This window comes from Pangasianodon hypophthalmus, chromosome 22 (genome assembly GCF_027358585.1).
Source record: "Pangasianodon hypophthalmus isolate fPanHyp1 chromosome 22, fPanHyp1.pri, whole genome shotgun sequence".
In the NCBI taxonomy this organism is placed as follows: Eukaryota; Metazoa; Chordata; class Actinopteri; order Siluriformes; family Pangasiidae; genus Pangasianodon; species Pangasianodon hypophthalmus.
In genome coordinates this window covers 2,605,916-2,629,237 of record NC_069731.1, presented here as the reverse complement: position 1 = coordinate 2,629,237, position 23,322 = coordinate 2,605,916, and the positions used below count along the sequence as shown (strand labels likewise).

Sequence of the window (23,322 nt, the reverse complement as noted above, 5' to 3'; positions counted from 1 at the left end):
ATGTGAAACTGAAATTATAAAATAATGACCTCCTCCATCTGAAAAAGTAAAGGCTCTCACCTAGACTCATAAAATTCAGACATAATGTGATTGCTGGAGACTGCCCTTATTCTTCAGTGATAATCATGCTATCCTTTGGGGGATTGATACTGTAGGCAAAGTGTCGTATACTGTATGTGTTTATACCACAGCTCTGCTGAATTCTCCATTCTAATATGTTATTGTTTCTACACTAGCTAACAGCTGGTAACAGGTAGACGCTCCATTGAAACAGATTTAAAATGTGTGTAATCGTTAATATAGTGACAATTTCTGTGAGATGTTTATTTATGGAAGGAGTCTCCAGTGCGAACGCCTAGTAGGTCAGAGGTAAAGCTGTGACTTCAATGTTTTCTGACCTTCTTCAGGAGGTGGTTTCTCAATGACAAGACAAGGTGCAAAAAGAAAGGCTGGTGAAGGAAAAACTGTTTATAGTGGTCATTAAATGTAACTATAAATAGATAAAAAGTATGACGTGTCATTCTTTAATAAATAAAAAATTGTTAGCATTAGCAAGTTGTGTGTGGTATAAGAGGAATAAAACATTGTGTCATGCTGTTCTGGGAAAATAATCAACTTCAGCGTAGTAAAGGTAACGGCGCTTCATCACACCACCCCATCATTGATTATTTTCATTGATTGTTTTATTCCTTACATAGCTGAGGTAAATTAATGATAGAATGCCTTATTTCATTATTTCTCATAATTCAACCGCACCACTTTGAATGAACTCAAACCTAAGAAATGCATTTTGTTATATAAAGTAGCATTTAACTGCCACTCCAAGTGAATAATGAATTCACAGAAATTCACCTTCATTTGTATGCATGTCCCAAATTCAAAGGCTGGAAAATTAGCCATCATGTTGTTATCTAGGGAGTACACTTACCTGCAGGTACGATCAAAATGAAGGCTGGAAAGGGTCACATTAAAATGCATTTGCTAAATAAGTTGGGGATTTGTCAGGGCCAACGCCACAAATACACACATCAAAGGTTGTCTGGTTTTATTTCCCTCCCACAAGACGCAAATTGCTCATTTAATGCCAAATTATAATCATGTTTCTCAGAATGAGGCTGAAGTTGCTGGAGAATAACGTACTAAGTGTACATACTAAGACCATGCTAAGCAGTTAAAACAAAACATACCATGTTTATCTGCTAACAAAGAGAAGAACCCGCTAGATGTACAGGATAAGACGGAGGAAAATGCTTAGCATTTATACCGAGGAGAACTCGGTAGGTCTACATGCTAAGAAAGAAAAGAAAGTTGGACCTACAGACTAAGATAAAGAATAATATGTTAAGTCTACATGCTAAAACATATAGGATCCTAAATTCCTAAGTCTAAATTCTAAGAAAGAAAAGAACAAGTCAGACTTACATGCTAAGAAAGAAAACTTACATGTTAAGATGAAGATGTACATGCTAAGCTGGACAACTGCCTTTTCATGCTAACACAGGGAAGCCAATACTTGCTACATGCTAAAAACAAATAGGCATCTACTAGGTCTACATCCTAGTTCTAGCTTTATTTTTTATGTTAGTTCTACATGCTAAGCCAGAGAAAAACTCTCTACAACTATATGCTAACACAGAGTGGAAGGCACTGGGGCTACATGCTAAGAAAGAGATGAACATGCTAGGTTCACATGCTAAGAATGAAAGCAGTAAGCTAGAATTATGTGTTAACATGATAAACATGCTAGGTCTTCATGTTAAGATGAAGAAGACACTATGTATATCTATATACTAAGAGAAGAAAGTGTAAAGTCTACATGCTATGAAAGAAAACATGCTAACTTGTTATATTGTCATGCTAAGATAGAGAGTTGTTAGATCTAAACCAGAGAAGAACACACTACTTCTATTTTGCTAACACAGTGGAACACACTAGGTCTACATGCCATGAAAAAAGAACATGCTAAATCTGCACGCTAAGAAAGAAACCACAAAGCTAGATCTACGTAGTAATATGGAGAACATGCTAGGAGAAAGATAATAGTAGTCTATGTGCTAACATACTGTAAAAGAGAACACGCTAGTTAACAGACTAGTTCTACTTGCTAACACAGAGAAAACCATGCTAGGTCTAAATGCTCAGACAGATAAGAAGAGAAATGTAACTAGCTGTGCCTGAGGCGGTGTTCTAACACCAAACAGCTTGACATAATTCAGCAAGCTGACCTAAAGAGGCTTATAAATGAAGTAATGCGATGCTAACACTCTGACAGAGCAAATGTAAGGGATTGTGTGAAGAAAATACGCAAGTGACTTCATGTAAGTGCTATAATCTGCGTACAAATAGTGCATAAGGATTAAAGAGAGACATTTTGAGTGAGGAACGTCAGCTAGTCTTCAGCTTTATCCTATTTTTAAGTGCTGTGCACTGGATTATTTTGAGATGCCAAATGCTAATGAGGTGCGAAAGTAGCAATACTGTAAACAAACTAGTTAGGATGCAGCTAAGCTAATATTTGGTATCGATCCAAATAGAAAATTACATCAATTGTGTTTTCGTAGATTTAATCATCTCTGAATCCACCTTTTCAGCTTAAAGATGAAAACGAAAATCCTACTGTGAGAGAAAAAGAGGCACTAAGAAAAGCATCTGGGCCTCGATCCAGGTGTTAGCAAGATGGCAAGCTAAGGACGTGCTTGTTTGGTTTCGGAGTAATTAATGTGACAGGCAGGATGAAGGGCTGAGACACTTCAGAGGTGCTGACAAGCTCATCTGTGTTAGCATGGTGCCACTTCTGTGAAGAAAAGTAATGAGATGTGTGTGTGGGAGCAATGGAGGTTTAAAATGGGCAGCTGGTGTCGTTAGTGTCAATCGATTAATTGCTCAGCGCTCTCATCTGATCAGAGGAGCTATCGTCTGTGCAGCGTTCACCGAGTGACACAGATACTATAACAACCTTTCAGTGGTTCCCAAGGAAATCGTTTGGTTTGATGTGTGGACTCAGAATAGAGAGAATTTAACAATGTCTGTAGATCCCTTTGTGTTCGATATTTGCTGGGACGAATATTTCCCCGAAGGCCGAGCTGACTTGAAGGTCAAACAGAGTTTGTGTTGAATATAGAGTCTGGGGAATGAGCTTTAATTGTGGAGAAGTGGCAGAACTAATCCCGTCCTTTCCTAAGGTTATACAAAATGGCCTCTATGCTCTGAGTAATGAGGGAAGGACGCTCCAGAACCAGTGTAACTTTTGGTTTTATTAGACGAATGCATCAAGAATGGCTTTTGGGCATCAAATATTCAAAATATAGAAAAATAAAGTTTGTAATGAGTGGTACAGGACAGCAAGTTACTATCAGTTGTGTCAGAGGTGCCTCCTGGCTGTGGTATTTTTTGATATTGAATATGTGATATTCAGATATTGAAATGTGTAAGAAATAAATAACTGCGTGGCTTCAACCAATCACAGAACACTAACGACTATGAAATCATCCAATTACAGAACACTAGTGATTGTTACATCACAGATGATGTCACAGATGCTAGTGCTCTGTAATCGGATGATGTCACAGTTGCTAGTGTTCTGTGATTGGATGATGTCGCAGTTGCTAGTGTTCTGTGATTGGATGATGTCAGTTGCTAGTGTTCTGTAATTGGATGATGTCACAGTTGCTAGTGTTCTGTGATTGGATGATGTCACAGTTGCTAGTGTTCTGTAATTGGATGATGTCACAGTTGCTAGTGTTCTGTAAGTGTATGATGTCACAGTTGCTAGTGTTCTGAAAGTGTATGATGTCACAGTTGCTAGTGTTCTGTAATTGGATGATGTTGCAGTTGCTAGTGTTCTGTAAGTGTATGATGTCACAGTTGCTAGTGTTCTGTAAGTGTATGATGTCACAGTTGCTAGTGTTAAGTAATTGGATGATGTTGCAGTTGCTAGTGTTAAGTAATTGGATGATGTCACAGTTGCTAGTGTTCTGTAAGTGTATGATGTCACAGTTGCTAGTGTTCTGAAAGTGTATGATGTCACAGTTGCTAGTGTTCTGTAATTGGATGATGTTGCAGTTGCTAGTGTTCTGTAAGTGTATGATGTCACAGTTGCTAGTGTTCTGTAAGTGTATGATGTCACAGTTGCTAGTGTTAAGTAATTGGATGATGTCGCAGTTGCTAGTGTTCTGTAATTGGATGATGTCGCAGTTGCTAGTGTTCTGTAATTGGATGATGTTGCAGTTGCTAGTGTTCTGTGATTGGATGATGTCACTGGAAAACTCTGGACATTACTGGACGATGTTACTGGAAAAACTAGAAATGTGATGTTTTTCATTTTTGGAAGACTTTAAAATGCTAGAAACTTTGCGACCCATGCAAAAGAGAAAAATATTTCAGTTCAGAATGTCTGTAGTTTTCTGAACTTCTACTTGTAGTCGAAATGTTTCTCTGTATACAGGGTTTTCCCAGGATGCCACGCATATAGTCTATGTTCATGTTACCAGGTTGAAGTGACACAAATCTTATGTTCTTCCTTAATAGGGCACAGGTCTGTTTTTTTTTTCAGGACTGGATGGACTCAAAACTCAGATCTTTTCAAATCATACCCGAGATACTTTCATATGTGGCTCTAGGTCACTTACATCCGATAAGTGGCCATGAGACATGAATGAGAGCGGTCTATTGAGAGTTCAAGTGGCTTCTTCCCAAGGAGCACATCATTCTCGTCATCATCATCATCATCATCATCCAGTGTCAGCAACGTGCAAAACAATAATGGAGGAGAGAGACAGTGGAATCTGAAACTCAGCAGTGTTCCAAACAATTGCTCAAGAAATCGATGTGCACATGTGGGCATTTTAGAAGGTGGGTGTGTTCACATTAAAGTCTGTGAACCCTCTAAATAGATCTGATCTGAGTGAAAAATCTAAATTGTGCAAAGAAACTTGTAATGTTATAATGGCCATAGTTTATAGTATGGCATTTGAAATTCTGGTAAAATTCCACTGCTTTCTACTTCCTGAAATTCTTAGTCTGAAATATACATATCTTTAGTCTGTGTGTATAGAACCTGATGTTTGGTTGTATATTGTAAAATCCTGCTCAACTGAATCCGTAATCCTTGCTACTGAGTTAAATTTACAATTCCTTTTTTCTTTCTAGTTTTTCTATTTTTACCCCTACGATGGAGGTCCAGGCAACAATCCTGCCTGGAAATCCTACAACTTTATGTCCCTGTGCACTACAACGTGCCTTGAAAGCTTTTCATCACAGAAGCTGTGTTTTCATGAACAGAGCATGACTGCTATTCTTTTTCCTGACCTCCTGCATCGACATTGACATCAACATCAACATCGACAGCAGATATATTGTCTTTCTGCACAGACAATAAAACAGAGATGAACCACTTCCTTCAGTATGGAGCCCAAGTCCCAGTTTTTCACTGAATTCATTACGCATATGGCACATCATATGTCAAAAAAACTGAATTTCCTCAGCCTCTCACACGTGCAATAACATTATCATGCCGTCTGAGCGCTCAAGCTCATCACCATACCCAAGGAACGGGGATCCTGGCATTCCTGTCCTCACATGAGAACCCGAGCCAGCAGGGACGATCTAATCACTGTGCAATTAAACAGCCCTGATGCTGATTAGCATGAAATGAGACCCATTGTTATTGTGTTTTACAGCAAAACGTAGCTCTGTGATAAGACCACGATGTGTAATTACCATGTAAAGTGAGAAATTGGTGAGAGGCTCCTCTTTGCTATTCCTCTGATTTACAGTCCTGAGCTGTTTTCCTGGTTCAATCCAGGCCTTTTTAATCTCCTTACTCAGCTACATCCTCTTTTTTTTTAAAAAAAAAAAAAAGCACGAGCAGAGAGGCAAGAGCGCATTGATTCAGGAGCATCGCAGCCCGAAGGAAAGACCAAACGGTGCGCATGTTCTCGCTCTGCACCACAAATTGGCAAGTCGAAGGAAACAAGTCGTAACATATAACAGAACGTTTGCACAAAAGCACAGTGCTCAGAGTGCACAGTGTCTCTGAGATTTATTGCCTATCATGAGACGCCTTTAATCACATTTACTTCATGAGCACATAAAAATAAAATATAATGTAATCCAATCACCTTAAAAAGCATGCACATAGCAGGTGCAATGAAACAGTAATGACAAGAAAGGCAATATTATTAACTTTTGCATTGTTAACATAATGTTAAAAGCATTTATGCCATGTTGAATGTTCGATTCTGATTGGTCAGAAGGTGTGGATTAATTTTCTACAACAGCAGATCTGACAGTAGTGCAGCTGCAAAGTCACGGGTTTATATTAATGTGCTCGTTCTAATACCTTATCGGTTCTACAGTAAGCTTTAAAACACGTTAAGAAAAATTGATATGGTGAAATATGTTTATTTAACATTTATGGAAGGAGTCTCCAGTGTCAGTGCTTTGTAACAGTCAGAGGTAAAGCTGTAACTTTAAGTTTTCTGAAATCTTCAGGACACAAGAGTTTACGTTTACTCAGTAACATGACAAGCTGCAATTCTTTACTTAAAATTTGTGTAAATAATTATTAGCTGACTCTGAGTGTGTAAATCTCCTGCTGAATCAATTAGGACATAATTGCTTTGTTCTATCAGTGCGTCGAGAATTACATTCCTTACACTCATTTCTGTAGTAGTTACTGGATAGTTAATAAAAGTTGGATAGTTAAAAAAAAAGACAGAAAATGACTTTTAAAGGCTAACCAATGGTAGATTTTCAATAAAATACACATGTATTATTATAATTGTAACATACAATATAATCTGTATATACTGTTTATAAACAAGGCTTCATCAAAGGTTCCTTGGATATTTAAGATTTCTACACTCTTAAAAATAAAGGTGGCAGAAACAGTGATGCAACAGAAGAACCAAAACTTCAGTAACCACTTCATCCTGGTCAGGGTCGCGGTAGATCTGGAGTCTATCCTGGGAATGCAGCCTGGATGGGACACCAGTCCTTCACAAGGCACCACACGCATTCTCACACTCCGTCACCCCTAGAGGGCAATTTACAGCCACTAATCCACCTACTAGCATGTTTTTGAGAGGTGGGAGGAAACTCGAAAACCTGAAGAATAATGTGGATGGATCTTTGTGCTGAAAAATGATTATTCAGTTTTGTTGCTGCGTTAACAAATACAGATGAAAGAAAAATGGTCTAAAGAACCTTTAGGAGTCTAGCTTTGTAAAATGGGTTTGACTTGCAACTTTTAGACAAAAGGAACCCATCTGAAAGGAAACCATCTGAAAGGAAACCATCTGATCTTTAAATGGTTCCTCTGGGGAGAGACGCACTGCACATACTGTAATTTCTGCACGTTTAACACTTTCACTATTTCCACAGTTCTACTCATCATTAACGTTATAGTTATAGTACTGTTGCAAAGAAATAAACTCAGTTCTGAATTCCAATCCCGAAACACACACACACTTTTCCCCAGAACATCCCCCACTGCCCTAATTATCAGCGTGGAAGCAGCCATACCTGTTTCCCAGAAGTACACTGACTTGCTGTCTCTTGAGGTTTGAGCAGGAACAGTCTGGATTCCGCAGCACACTAACACAAGTCTCCACACGCACACGTACACTCCACTCCACCCTGTCCACGTTCGGGACATGCGGGTCGTCCGTGCCCCCCTGACCCCCGACCCCATCGCTCTTCTCGACCCAGAAAATCCAGCCGGTCCAAGTGAGAGAGAACGAGGAAGGAGGTCCTGCCGGAAGATGGAGACTATCCTTGGTACCTTGACCGATGGATGCAGAGTATCGGAGCTCCACTTGACCACCAGTTCTGTCTCGTCCTCTCCACTCGTTTCTCGATAGACCCAAATGAGTGCTCTGGAGATGATTGATAAGAGGATGTGAGCAGTGATGCTGCTGCCTCCTCTGTCCTCCGACTACTGCAGCTAACTGACGCGACACACTCTCTCTCTCTCTCTCTCTCTCTCTCTCAGCCTCCCTCCCTCTCTCTCAGCTTCTCTCGTCCTCTCTCACTCACCCCCTTTTCCTCCTCTTCTCTCTGTGCTCTAAGCAGGAGGACGTTCCCTCACTCCATGCTCCGGTGACGCTAATGGATACAAGATCAGAGAAAAGCTCGTACTGTCGCTAGGCGAGAGAGGGACCAGAATAAAAAGCATAAAATAGAGAGAGTATAAATTATACAGCAAATACAGCAAAGCTTTCTGTGAGTGCAATGGATATGAAAAAAGTCACAAAATGACGGAATCATATAAAGCAGTCCAAAGCCATGAATCTTCCACTGTTGGTTTTTATGATCTGTAAATTGCACCTTAATCCATGGGTTTTAGCATAAATTGAAATCTCTCCAAAGACAACAGAAAGCAAACAAAGCAAAGCAAAAAGTTTTCTTCATCCAATATGTCAACAGTCAGTCAAGCCAGACGCCGCAATATCTTCTCACCAAACCCTGACGATTTAATCCACTTTCCTAAGGTCCAAAACTCACATGGTCCTAATAAGACGTGGCGTGGGAGTGTGTTAAATGTCACCGTGAAGGCAGATGCTACTGGTGTTGGCAGGTTAGCAGGTTTGCTGGTTTTATGGGTTTGATAAGCGGTAGCTAGATGTGTGACAGGTAGATTTAAGTAGTGATGGAGGAACAAAACAGGCCATATAAAAAGATAATGAATCTGAGTGCGTGTGGAAGTGCTGTAGTCAGACTCATGCAGGTAGTCGTTAACTGGCACAGCAGTGGTCCACTGGCAGACCACGGTCTGGAAGCAAGCATTTCAGCAGACTGAACTGAATAAATGAGAAAATATTGTACCAGAGCTGATCAACGGATGAAAAAACTGGTGACTCCCATTTTTCTAAACATGAACCAGCATGTCTTCTGTAGCAGATCCTCTACTGGGACCAATCACATGCATTAACGTAAAGCTGACGGTAGCTCATCAGACTAAATACCAGCTACCGGGGAAGACATTAGCTCAGAAAGGAAAAAGGTTTCACAGACTTTCAGATTTTCATTTTATTTACCCTCTCTGATCTAATTAGCGAACTAGCCACATGGCTTCTGAGAACGAAAACCAAAGTTTTAAACCCTACAGGACAGAGAAGTATACGTTTATTTTCCGCACATCAAATTTAAAACATCTCATTTGCTTAGAGTCCATGGTACTAGTTAATAGCTGTAATGTGAAGTGCCACTCTGAAACGAAACACAAAACCACTATACGTGGTGGAAAATGATCAGGATATCTCTTTAAATGTTTCCATCTAGCTGCTTTAGTAACAGTTGTTAGGAAAACTGCAATATTTTAAAAAAAACGCCCTTTAAAATAACACTTTAAATAAAAAAATTCCCAGCTAGTGCTCCATTCTATAGCCTATCTGTCACAATCTATCTCCAAACATGTCACACAATGTTCACCACTATTACATTGTCAAATTAAGAAAACCAGCACACACACACACACACACACACACACACAGAGCTTCATAGTCGTTCATAGCACACCACCCACCCACTTAAAAAGCAAAAACTCCACACTCTACTCTCTCACACATCAAAACACTCATTCATGGAGACCGGGCCTGTCAGCTCTAATCCACCTCTAATCTGCCGCCCAGCGTTCTGATGTGTTCTGCTTCATCGATTAGAGCTCTATAAAAGGTATTGTGAACAAAGACTCCAGAATAATCTCATCAGCATCTCAGCATCACCGCATAACACATAAATCCATCAAGTTTACCTCTTTAACCATTGTTTAGGGAAAGTGTTCAGCCCTCTGTGTGGGTTTCTATTACATCGTTATCATCATAAATCCTAAAGAGCTGTTCATAAAGTGACATTTTATACAGTGAAGCAAACCAGTTATCATTTTCACTGCCATTCTACTGTATGTAGAATGATATTGTAGGTAGAAGCTCATATTGCTTATTATTTACTGACAGTACTGTTATTTGTCCCAGGTGGGGACTACAGGTGTTTCCATTAAAGAGAAAAGGTGTAGAAAAAAATGTTTAATTTACACAGATTTCTACTCTAATGCAGTTTGTAAATCTTGGCACATACACTATAATGCAGATAAGGCAGGAAGCAAATCAGCATGGAGTTTATTCGGCAAAGGCAAAACAGGCAAAAGTCTTAACCAGGAACAAGGAACATGGAAAACTAAAGTTTGGAATTATTGACACCAAGGCACGATAAAACTTCATGGCAAGCTGTAGAAACACGAAGAGATAAGTAGACAAGCTAATCAGGGAGTAACACGGAACAGGTGCGCACATTTGGGTAACAAAGAAATTACAGAACGAAATTACAGAACACTATTAAACTTTAGCAATAAAGGTCACAAGATAAGACTAGCACTGCTCAACTTTCAAACACTGGAGAAATACAATAAGTAATTTGAGTAACTCAAGTTTTCCAGAAGGTTCTGTAAGAACAATATAGGGCCTAAAATGGAACCTTGTGGGTCACCATATTGCGTTTTTTTTAAGTTTTGAAAAATGTCCATAAACACCAAAAACTGGTAATGGAACTCTAAACCAAACATGTTTATGGCTCCATTATATTGTGGGGCACATGGAGAAAACCTAGGAACTATGAATTCTTAAATAAAGACTGTACAATAAAGGTCATAGGAAGAGACCAAGTACTGTCTGTTACTTTCAAATGCTGGAGAAATACAATAAAAACAAATCATTCTATTTCAGTCGCTTCCAAGCTCGGGGTCGCTTGATTTTGAACTCATAAGCTCCTCTTTTGTTTTATTCATTTATTTTATGAATTAGTAATACAAATATTGCTCTAACTATGAAGATGTTACTGGGAGTCATGCTGGGACAAGCTCCGTTTAAATGAAGAGTTTAAATGTACGTGCCATTTTAACCTTCTGCACTAGTGTAGCAGCTATAAGAATGTTCCTCATAAGTTCCTCAACAACATGGAGTGCCTCTGACTCAGTGGAACAACAGAAGTCGAGAAAACAAACACGAAAATATGCTGAACAGTAACTGACTATTAATTACAAGAGTGACGAGAAATAACAAGAAGAAACCAAAATGGCATTGGCTTTGGGTCACAGAAAATTCATAATGTCCATTTGGGCTGGTTTCCCAAAACCCCTGTTCTAGTTCCCTAAGCTTTCCTGGAGGATTTGCAGTGTCATTAGAGAATAAATAGAAAGAACAATGCAGCACCTAAAATGGAACCTGTGGGTATAATATTGCTTTTTTTTTTACCTTAGATTTTAATGTAGATCCTCATCACTTATATCTCAAGCAGAAAATTAAAGTAGATTAAAGTCAGATGGCAAACAGATTTGACTTTTTGCCAACCCATTTCTCTAATGATATTTACCACTAAAATTATGTGGAACATTATCCTTTTGAAACATATTCTTACTTTACCAATCTCTTGCTAAAATATTGCAACATTGTTGTGACAATAGTGCTGTTAAGGTCTTATATTTTACTCAAAATTGGAATATAAGGGTAATTATTTTTGGCCTAGGTTTCATCTAGTGTGTTTGTCATCCAGGCGTGAGCTCAGGCCTCCCTGCACGGCTGTGTGTGTGACTCAGAGAGAAGAGGCAACAGTGGAAAAGTCAAAGTCAAACAGGACTGGCGTGCTCAAAATGGGCTCAGCAGCCCCTGCTCATGATGCAACTGCCATCGTGTCATCAAAATCACAGCCGCGGCAAAACAATTACTGTGAGGTTGTGTATAATGTTATTTTTGATACATAGAAGAAAATAGTGAGCTTTTAACCATTCTGCTATAAATTGTATCAAACATTGTATCCTCCCACATCAGGCTTGGGGGAGAAAATAAAAGAGTCCGCCGTGCCCACAGCCCATTACGAGGTTAATAGAGGTCACGGCTCCCTCGATTGGGCATGGATTATTTATGGGCACGACTCCGCACTTCTCCAAGTAGCCAGGTGGCACAGCTTGAAGCATATGCACTTTTATATCGTTCATATTGATGTTAAAATGATAAAGAGGGCTTTAAAAACTGCTTTGACATTTAAAACTGTATTTAGGATTTGTAGCTATGATGACTCTGTGGAAAATGTCCACATTAACATGTTGATTAATTTTCTATAACAGCAGCTCTCACAATAGTTCTGGCTGTAAGATAAATCACAGTTATTTTTTCTTAACACACTCGTTCTAATACTTTATCATTTCTATAGTAACAGCACATTCGTTTCTATAGTAACAGCTCATTTGTTTCTACATTAATGGCTCAGCTTAGGGACTTTTTATTTCAATGCATAAAAAATATGTGTATTTGTTGATATGGTGAAGTTTTCTGTAAGGACCTGATTTTTTTATCATCTTTGGAAGGAGTCTCCAGTGTCAGCGCTTCTGTACCTTTAAGTTTTCCAACATCTTCAGGACAGAGGAGTTTACGCTTCACGGTTTCTCGCTAACATGACAAGCTGAGGAACTTTTTTTTTTGTCTTATTAACTTCAAGAGAGAGAAAAAATAAACACAGGCTGGTGAGGGAACGACTGTTTACAGCTGCTTTAACATAAGTGAGAATTTGTTTCATTCCACAATATTAATCGTAGCTATAAATGGATAAAAAGGATGCAAATAAAAGATTTTTTTGCATTGGCAAATTGCAGTGGAATAGGAGGAATAAAACACAGAAGGAAGTGCTGTTGGGCGGTAACAGTAACCCTGATCCATCACACCACCCTGTTATTGATTATTTTCCTACAACAGCATGACAAAGTAGGGTTTATTCGTACCTATATTAAGCACGCTTGCATATCTAATTTTGGATATGACATACATCTCTAACGTTCAGAAGACTTCACTGATTCATCACAGATCAGCCCACATTGCTACACTACAGGCTCCTGCCTGAGCATTCTGTGGAGCTCTACATGTAATTCTGGCAGAAAAGCTGTAATTCACTTACAGAAATCACGACCCAGGAGCCAGGAAAACTTCAGACTTTTTTTAATCTGCTCCTCTTTTTGAAGAGATTCTATAATAAGGGTCGTTACAGCAAGCAGCCGACGAGCTTAAAAGATACTTGAATTAAACCGGGATAACAAAACAGGGCTGTGACTGCTAATTAGCGATAAAAAAAAGAACAGATGTCTGAGATCTCTGCAGATAAACTGCTGCGTTAAGGAACGCAATGAAATGTGGAGCAAATACAGTGAAGGAGTGTTTCCATGTGAGCACAGTCAGGGGCATGGAGTACACATCCATCCTAATTTAAAAAAGAAAAAAAAAGCTTATGGTACTTTCTTTTTGAGAATGACAAAAAGATCCTATGATTTTAATACCAAACACATTGGCAGAGACAGTCCTGTCATATGACTAAATACAGATTTACTAATTAGTTCCTCTGACGCTCAGGGCTCGTGTAGCCAGGAGAAATTCTCGCCTGTTAACAAACTCCGACATTGTGCCGACATGGTGGCATGTTTTCCTACTTTATTTCTGTTATTTGTAAAGGTATCTTTTTTTTTCAGAGTGTACTGGGTCAATTTCTGCCAAGACAAAAACAAAAAGTGAAGGAAATTTAAGCTAAAAGATGGCATCACTTTTGTAATAAAATGTTTAATTTCCCAGAAAGCCTCCCGCTTTGTGTATTTCTTGTTAGCATAATATAATGCTAGCTAGAACCGGCATACCTGGCAACACCCTGCTGAGTTCACTCATACTTCTATACTTAATACATTTGCTCTTTAGAAACTTGAACCTAACCTATTAAAAAATTGAAATTTGTTTTGAGATTTGTTTTCATGAGTGTTCAGTTATAGTTGACAGAAAGTGGTGTAGATTTTCATTAACTAAATCTAACACTGATCAAATGAATTAATCACTAAAATAGTTATGAACCATTTTTTCGACAAAAGACTAAAACTAAATAGAAGCATTAAATCAAAATTAACACTGGAACAACAGAAGGTTATGAGTTTAATTCCCATGACTGCTGTGTTGTTTGTTTTACACCACCCTTTGCTGGATTTTTTTAAATTAGCAATTTTCTGCAAAATCGTTATGGTCCAGGTTTAGTGGCTTTTGTGCTGGTGACCAGAAGGTTGAAGGTTCAATATCCAGGTCTTCCAAATCATTGGGCCCTTAATCAAAACCTTGTCTTGTATGTCTTGTATGCTGTTGGTGAACATATGGCCTTAACAAAAGAGACAACATGCTTCCCTGCTTATTAAATTAATAAATGGAAAATGAAATCAGCACGCTTCCTGCAGTCTGACCTGTAACACTCAGGCGACTGTGTGCATCTCTCGTTTCTCAGAAATCCCTCTCTGGCCTTGAATCGCACAGCAATTTGATAAATTAAAAGGCTATTTTGTAGATTAGCGAGGGGCGGGTGTAATTAAATCCTTTATTCCCCGCGTGTGCTCGCTTTGACATCTCCGCACCAAAGCAGCGCCTTTGACGGCTCAGGCCTCATGTGAAGGAAAATGAATGAACACAGCAAGCAAAAAAAAAAAAAAAGTTATGACAAAAAAAAAACGATTTTGGCACACTGTGTGTCCTTCATCAGGCCTTTACAGTCTCAGACGCTTGCGTAATGACTGCATGAGGATTGATTTTAATGAGATCAACTGTCTAACAAATGAAAACTGCAATGTTGCAGACAGAATATTACAGAAATACAGTAAGGCCCAGATTTATTAAGCACTACTTAAGCTTATGGAGGCTAATAGATCGCACGTGTACTTAGTGCTCGCCTAGAATCTGATTTATAACAAATAATTGCGTAAATGACGTCACACCCAAAGAAGGTGGAGGAAATGATATTTAAATGAGGTTTTTGCGTGTGCTGATTGTCAGGGCGTGTTCGAATCTCAAAGCAATTTTATAGAAAACTGAAATTTGACATGACAGAATTAAATACATGTTCTACGTTAATGCGACACAAATTTGGAAACTTCATCTACAGACAATTAAAAACACATTGTCAGGTGAAAATCCAAAATGCAGACCTAAATACTGCTATCTCTTCAAACCCCATCTGACAACACAAATCATTTTCTTCTAAAGATTGATTTTCGCACCTTTCTCTGAATTTAAGAGAATTCAAATCATGATTTCTGAACCATCTTTTGCACTGAACAGGAAACATGGAAACATCCTATTCTTCTGCATATACAGTACGTGCTGCACTATAGTAGATTCCTGCTTTAGTAGGCAATGCAGAACTTCATCAGTTTAAAAAAAATTAAAAAAGATGACTGTAGCAGTGATTAATCAAAAGGATTGCATTTGGATGTAACTCCTTTATTTTCCGGGATCCAGCCTACCAATAATACATAATATACTGTATATAATATTATATATGTTAATGTTAATGTTATATAATATAATGTATGGTCAATATATTTACACGTGTAAAATCTAAAACTACAGTGTGCAGAGGCTTACCGAAACTGGGCAGAAATCATCTGGTCTTTTTCTAATCTTTAAATTGTCCAGTTTTGCTGAGTTTTGGTGAGTCTGTGTCCACTGTAGCCTCAGATTCCTGTTCTTGGCTGGCAGGACTGGAATCCTATCTATCAATCTCCTGTTGTAGCTTAACCTGCTTTTCTGTACACCATGTTTGTAAAGAGTGGTTATGTGAGTTACCGTAGCCTTTCTGTCAGCTCTGGCCATTCTCCTCTGATGTTTCTCGTCAACAAGACATTTCCGCAGGATGTTTCCGCACCATTCTGTGTAGACTGCTGTCTGAAAATCCAAGAACATTTTCTGAAATACTTAAACCAGCCCATTTGGCACCAACAACCATGTCGCAGTCAAAGTCATTGAGACCACAGATTTATTTTCCTCATTCTGATGTTTGACGTGAACAGTACCTGAAGCTCTTGACCTGTATCTGCATGATTTCATGTACTGCACTACTGCCACATGATGGGCTGGTTGGATAATTGCATTGTACAGGTGTTCCTAATAAAGTGGAGGGTGAGTGTATATCTATACCTGGCACTATAATACATTCATTGTCCCATTCAGAGCAGCAATTATCTGCATATTGTAATGGAAGTGTGTGTATTAAATATTATTACAGATACTATTAATATTATTACAGATGCTGAATCTGAATCTGGCTCCCTAATCCCTACATAGTGCACTATATGTTGTTTGAACTATTGTTTTTTTCCACGTCATGCCAAACAAAGGATTTTTTGTCAAAGCTCTCACATATCCTGACAAACTTCCGACTGACTAATTAGAGTTTCTGCTGTGCAGAGCTTGAGAAATTCTCACCTGTGTTAACAAACGCCTGACTCATCCTTCACATTCTACTCAGTCGACATGATGACAGGAACACGGTGTGAGTCAGGTGCGAGAGGAAGTTCAGCACGGCTCAGAAGCGTTATGTATAACAACTTCTCTGTAGGAAGAAGAGAACGAGAGCACGGTGTACACAGCCAGGATATTACGCTGAATAATTTCCAGCAAAAACCAGCACTGTGACACTGACACGCCCTGTCACACCTTCTGCCGTGTCCTGAGACACACCTTCTCATCCTTGAGGGTCGGATGTCATTACTTTTTAACGGCATCATATTTTTGGCAGGTGGTAAAATTTTCATGGTGAATTTATGACCCTGGCCCTCATTTCACCCCATCACTGGTCAGGCCCGGTGTCAGGAAACCGTCTGAGCAGCGAGACAATACAGCCATCCAGTGGCTAAAGTGCCAATAACACTTTACATGCACTGTTTTGTTCTTACTTTATATCAAAAGTAAAGGATTCAAACACACCGTTCAGGTGAAAAAGTAAATAAGGAACATTTTAGCATTGTTCATTTACTTTGCTTTATATCTTGTTAAATTATGCCATGGACTTTTATCCATTAATTGGAACATGAGACTCTCCATAGTGCTGAGTCTGGGACGTGGAATAGTTTTTTCTTTTTCTTTTCTTTTCTTTTTATGACAAATCCAAGAGTTAATTATAGCCATGAATATAGCCACAGATGAATTTTGTAACCATTAGCCAAAAATTGAATATACTGTGAGAGAATGGCTCATTTTGATCATCAGTAAGCACTTTTTTCTGGTCAGGGTCATGTTTCTTTTTTCAGGAACTTCCAACAAAACTGTAAGCCAAAAGCAGCTTAAACACTAATTATGCACTCACTGGTTTCTGCAAAACCAGTAAATCCACTGCCATTACGACTTACTGTATTGATCTGATTCTTGACTTGGCTCCTTGAAAGACCAATTTAAATGAATCTTGTCAGTGAATCAGTGTAGGTTTTGTCTCATTTGATTTACCATCACTGAGGGCCCAGAAAGTTAGTTTACACTACAATTTTGAGCTCACAGTGCCCTACATTAAATATTTCATGCTGCCAGTTGATCAAACAGCCAAAAAACAACCCATTTTCATGTCTAAAAGGGACATTTTTATTTGTGCGCAAAGAACAAATAAATTGCCATAGAACAGTTATGATTGCTGTGCTTTTGACTCAACAATCAGAGCTCTGTAAGTATAAATAAATAAATAAATGAATGAATAAATGAATGAATGAATGAATAAATAAATATAATAGTGCATTTGTGCTTTGGATTTCAGTGATTTAAAAGAAGAATTGATTTCTTTATATGTTGGTGAACAATTCAGCTTAATTTTCCAAGAACAACTGATGCACAACCTTATTGTTTTTTGATCAATAAGCAGAGCTCTATAAATTAAAGGTAACAGTGAAAAAAGAAATTAAAAAATGATTCATTTGTGCTTTGTTAATCATTCATTCATTCATTCATTCATTCAGCTCCATTAATCCCTCTATCCTCTCCAGTGCTACAGTCTTTGTCGATCTGATATGTTTGCCAACTAAAATATTATCAGTGATCAACACATTTTTTTTTTCTCTTTCACTCAATTAGAGGTGATCGGTATAGTGTCTGACGTTGTTGTTCTGTTTTTTTTAATGAAAATGTTTTATGTAATATGTCACATGAGAAATACATAACCAACACGTAAGTGCTCTTTTCTGTGGTTTCCTGAATGAGGGTGTGGTAAGAACAATGACACATACACACACACACACACACACACACAAGTAAATGTTTATCAGGCAGAAAGCTTTCAGTCTGAGGAGACTTCTTCATACCGCAACAACTGCTGAGCAAACCTCCATAAAGAGAGGTATGTACTTTCCATTTAATGTGTCTTAACGATCAGATATTGATTATCATCTCAACAGCTTCATTTGCTTAGCTGTGTGTATTAAGTTTGAGTTTAAAATACTATTAATATAGTTTTATTCATTCACTCATATCAAGCAAATGTACTGAGACTTTTAGCTGTGCAAATGATATCGTATGCAATTTTTCTTCATGTATTAGGCTGCGAACAGTTTGGAGATTTTATTCCGATTACATAAATCCTTAACAGAGTCATTCTTCTGGTAACACAACAGTAAACAAACTAAATCTAGTAAAGATTATCAAAACTAATTCAGCTTTGCTTTTGAAAAAAAAAATCTTAGAAAAGACCTAATTCACTGAAACCTTCATGATTAATTATTAACATTCATGTAACCATCATCATCAGACTGCATAATATATTACAGAAGTATTAATATGGTATAGTATGCTTATATCTATCATCTAAACAAACTGTACAGTTTAGTACAACAGTATGTAGTTTGGACAAAATGGAGACAAAAAAATTATGGCAACAAAACATTTAAAGATTTAGCTTTCACTGTTCTTTCAAGCAAGCAATAACATTTAAAGGGCGTATTCTATGATATTATCAACAATAAAAGCAAAATAGAGATTCTGAATGTGATTATGATTTGTCTCCAAATTTTTTGACTTTGCAACCAACTCCAGTTTTCCTCATGCCAAACTAAAGCTGGAAATTCCAGTAGTGCCAAAAACGTGACACGAGCAGACATCTTAGAGTGATTTAGTTTGGCAATACTCGCCTGAGGTGAAGGCTGGTACTCATCATCTGTCTGAACGGCCTGCTCAGCACAAGCCCGGACACATCCGGGCTCCTCACACCACACACTGTTCAGTATAGGAAAAAGAACATGTAGGACAGATTGTTCTGCCACATTTGGAATTAAAGAGATTTGTGGGAGAGGTTTTGAGATGAGGGGCTTTTCTTTAAGTCCACTGGAGATATAAGGATAAATCTAGAAGCGAAATCAGCTTGTGGCCACCAGCTAGTGTCATGAAAAAAACTGGAAGCCCAAATCAGGGATTTGTGTGTCTATAGACATAGATGCACATCAGGAAATAATCCAATAATGCAGTAAAAAACCTTCATCGAACCTAATACACATGCAATACGATCTTTATAGCTTTAATTTTGTTCTGAATTTGTTCTGATAGCTTGTAGACTTTTTGAGTCCCACACTGAGTTGAAATAAAAGCATGCAACCAATACAGTAACCTCTGTGCAGAACGTCTGTGCAGAATATGGGCTTGTTAGATGTTTGGTGACTCACCTCTTGGTGAAAACACAAGGTGTTTTTTTGTTCTTTGACACACCTTAAAAAAAAAAAAAAGGTCTGTGTTACTTGCTGAATACAGAAATGAAAAAAAGACATTAACGATCACCTTTTCTCCTGTATTTGCCTGAATATTAGATGGACTTTTCTACAAAAACCCTGGCAGAGGGCTGCTTTGGGAAAGTGTATAAGCAAAAGTACGGAGACACCTGGGCCGCAGTGAAGAAAGTGCCCATGAACTTCATCACTAAGGAACAGCTAACCAGAGAGTGCCATGTTTATGAGTGCGTAAAGTTATGATTCCTCATACAGATATTTTGTTACTTTTGATATTTAAAAAATAAGAGAGGTTATGATTTGCCTAGTGGTTACATGGCATTTAAATGTAAGGATTATTAATTGAAAATAAGTTTTTAAAAAAACGCTCAATGAAATAAAGCTTCTTTCGTTCCAATCCCCAATTTCTATAAATCGCTTATTCTAACTTTCCTACTCCAGGAAGGCACAACACAACAACGTGGTGAGGCTCCTCGGGAGTCCATGGCTGCAAGACGGAAGGTGGCACATTCCTCTGGAATTCGTCTTTGGAGAGGATCTTGAGACGGCCATATTTAATGTACAGAAATCTAAAATACAGGTATGTGTTGGGAATGAATTTACGAATAATTCAATACAAATAAAGATTAACCCCCAACCTGACCTACTATTAAATGCTACTGAAATGTTTTTCAGCTGACCCCGTCAGTGAAGGCCACCATCATCAGTGGTATGTGTGAAGGCTTGTACTTTCTGCACAGCAAAGACATCGTCCACCAGGATCTCAAACCAGACAACATCATGGTGAGTGCTAATGTAGGCTTCAAGAAATTCACTAATTTATCAAATGAGCACAGTGTCTCAATCACAAATTTATAAGAATTGGAATAAGTGATGAATTGCAAGGAATAAATCATTGTGTGTTGTGCAGTTATAGGAAAGTTATCACAAGCAGGGTGGTTTGATGAAGCAGAGTTACTGCTACTGCTCCAAAGTTAATGATTTTCCTATAACAGCAAGTCCCGAAGTGTTTAATACCTCTTACACAACAGCGATCTGCCAGTACTTATACTGTTTCCTTATTTAAGAACAACACGTCATATGTTCTATCAGTTAATAACTACATGTAATATTGGAACGCCTGCAAAACACGTTAGTTATTGTTATCACTAACGTTATAGCAGCTAAAAACAGTTCTTCTCTCACTTTCTCTTAAAGACACTAAGACAGAAAAATTGCATGATGTTACTGGTAAACTTTACTAACTGTTAACCAGAAGATTTTCACATGGAGGACCTGATCATTAAAAAGTGCTGACACTGGACACTCATTTCAAAAACTTTATATCAACAATTTTTTTAGATCAACTTTTTCTTTTCATCCCATTAGATTGAGCATGGATCTCATCGTCCTGTGATCATTGACATGGGTCTGGCAAAATTCTTCAAAAATGGCTTAAGCTCTGCCGTAAACTTGGGCAATGAGGCCTACTCTGCTCCTGAGATCCTGCAAGGGAACATTCGAGACAAGCGTTCAGACGTGTGGGCCATGGGCAAAATCACTGCTGAACTCTGCGCAAGGGTCAGGCTTCCAACCCATGGTGTGACTCCCATTAAGATTAAAGACACTCTGAAAGACAATCCATACTGTAGTGTTGTGTCCAGGATGGTGGTGGCCAATGCAGCAGAGAGAGCCACCATGTTTGCAGTTATTGGAGAGATCCGGAAAATTGGGGCAAATCACGGGGCAGGAGCAGGAAGACCACATGCAGCTTTGGGTGCCATGGGAGCAGGGGCTGCTGATATTGGGGCGAAGCAAAAATGGCGCCCACCGACCCCCTTCCCGCCGGAAGCGAAACACCACGAAATACCTGTTGAACGCCCCCACCATAACCCATCTCCACGACCTCAACCTTTAGTTCCTGTTACCACAAAGGCATTGGCCAATCAGTTCTCGCAGATGTCCATTCCTTGTCCCTTACCACCAGATGGAATGGTGGTTCATCGTCGTTATGATGACGACTCTGGCCAAATGGAGATTAAACAAATAATCACGAGGAACGGCAAGGTTGTTAAGTATGAGAACTTGAAAATCACCAAGTGAAGTATACAAGAAGAAGTATACAAATGATTTGATCAACTCTCCAGTTTGCTGGGTTGAAGTCTTAAGTATTATATACTTTCAACTTGTGAATGTTGGGTACATCTGGGGGAAAACGTTGATTTTACAAAGTATTTTGAATAATATAGACATCCATTGAAAACAGTGTGCATAACTGGAGCCATCACAAAAGGGGTACACTGTAAAATCACTGGAATGAGTGGAAAGGTTTTCCGAGAGAGTAATGAGAAAAGATTCCAGGTGGTGGATTTAAAATCTTTACGCTTTGGGGATAACGACCAGAGGCAAAAGTGGGAAAAACTTTGATTATAGTCACACCACAGAGCATGATGTCACAAAATAAATCATGCACTGTCTCTGTATATGTTTTCAGAATTATAGCTATACAGAAACAACTTATAATGTGGTGTATGTATATGGTGAATGTGTTTTGCTAAATATTAAATGCGTGTTAATGTACTTCTTGTTTTATAAATTACGTACTTTTGCACAATGGCCTACTGTGTCAATATTTTTAAAATATTACCAAAAAAACTTTTTAATTTACCCAAAATGCCAAAAATACCTTCAGTTCTAATTATAGCATCGAGATCATGATTATCAGAACACTCATCCCTACACGGCACACATAATATTTACAAAATGATAATCACTAGATATACAGCAGGGAAAATAAGTATTCGGACACTTTTGTTTTTGTTATTTAATATAGTTCCAGTGCATATATCCACTTTACATTTACACACACAATGTGTTTTGACTATGTTCTTTTAAAGACAAAGGAAAATGTATGTATGCATAAGCATAGACAAGGATTGTTTAAAAAAAGTATGTTGTTTATGTAATATTTATGTTCTGTCATCATGGACTTTATAGCATTTATACTGTGAAATCTTGATAACCTAGTGATTTATTAAGAGTCTTAACAGTTTCATGAAAATCATGATTTTTCTTTGTATGTTGGTTGCAAATAAAAACGCAATGGCACTTATTCATCAAAGTAGCGTATGGTCAAATCTGAAGCACAAATTCCACTGACATTTTCCATATTCATTAATTCATCTTTGGTATATTTAAATGATCTGGTCAGACTGAGTGTAAATTTGAGAATACCATTTTAACAGCCTGAATGTTTGATATGATATGATTTTAATTCACAAGTCAAGGATTTGATATTTGATGATACCGCTGAATCTGCTACAATATGATACCATTCGATGTAGCAGCCTCTGAGCTATATGTGACCAACTTTGCTCACAATCGGGGGTAGGCCTACCATTCTTTCATGAATGATGATTTTAAAGTAGTATCAGAGTTATGCGCAAATCACTTCGCAAGCTTATTAAATTATTTACACAACAGTTTAAAAATATGAATTATTTTTTATCCACCCATTGTTTGTTCTTTTCTAGCAATAATCTATTTTTGATTGTTGCATTGATTAATTTTAGTCTTTGCCTGTTAAATTGATGTATCGATCCAAACCCTCAGATCATTGCACCCCTAGTATTAAGTAGAATATACTTGGAAAAAGAAATAGTCTTGCTGTTCCAATACTTTCGAAGGGGACTGTACCTTCATTTTTAACTATAGGATTGTGTCTGTAATGTCAGCAATGTGAAACTGACCTTACCCTGATGAACAGAAAATGATAACACTAAAAACAAACACACGGCAGTGCGGCA

The 23,322-nt window shown here is 38.1% G+C and overlaps 2 protein-coding genes across 2 annotated transcripts in view; one reads left to right on the top strand and one right to left on the bottom strand.

Moving 5' to 3' along the window:
* The window catches only part of LOC113533066 (thrombospondin type-1 domain-containing protein 7A), a 108,931-nt gene extending 100,967 nt beyond the window's left edge, over positions 1-7,964 (bottom strand). Inside the window, exon 1 of the mRNA XM_026924898.3 lies at positions 7,525-7,964. Within this exon, the coding sequence (XP_026780699.3) occupies positions 7,525-7,693 (169 nt within the window). The 5' untranslated portion in view covers positions 7,694-7,964. The remainder of the gene's footprint in view (positions 1-7,524) is intronic.
* A 10,067-nt stretch (positions 7,965-18,031) lies between these two features.
* Positions 18,032-22,637, top strand: zmp:0000000881 (uncharacterized). Its single transcript, XM_026924684.3, has 5 exons — positions 18,032-18,162; positions 19,619-19,764; positions 19,979-20,117; positions 20,213-20,320; positions 20,906-22,637. Exons 2-5 carry the CDS (start codon positions 19,619-19,621, stop codon positions 21,617-21,619), a joined length of 1,107 nt encoding a protein of 368 aa, XP_026780485.1. The 5' UTR covers positions 18,032-18,162; the 3' UTR covers positions 21,620-22,637.
* The last annotated feature ends 685 nt before the right edge of the window (positions 22,638-23,322 follow it).

What these genes read in the sequence shown, in the direction of transcription:
- zmp:0000000881 (XM_026924684.3), top strand. Translation starts at nt 19,619, where the DNA reads ATGGACTTTTCTACAAAAACCCTGGCAGAGGGCTGCTTTGGGAAAGTG. An exon ending in AGAGAGTGCCATGTTTATGA is followed by an intron (nt 19,765 to 19,978) that starts GTGCGTAAAGTT and finishes TTCCTACTCCAG; the next exon opens with GAAGGCACAACACAACAACG. An exon ending in TCAAACCAGACAACATCATG is followed by an intron (nt 20,321 to 20,905) that starts GTGAGTGCTAAT and finishes TCATCCCATTAG; the next exon opens with ATTGAGCATGGATCTCATCG.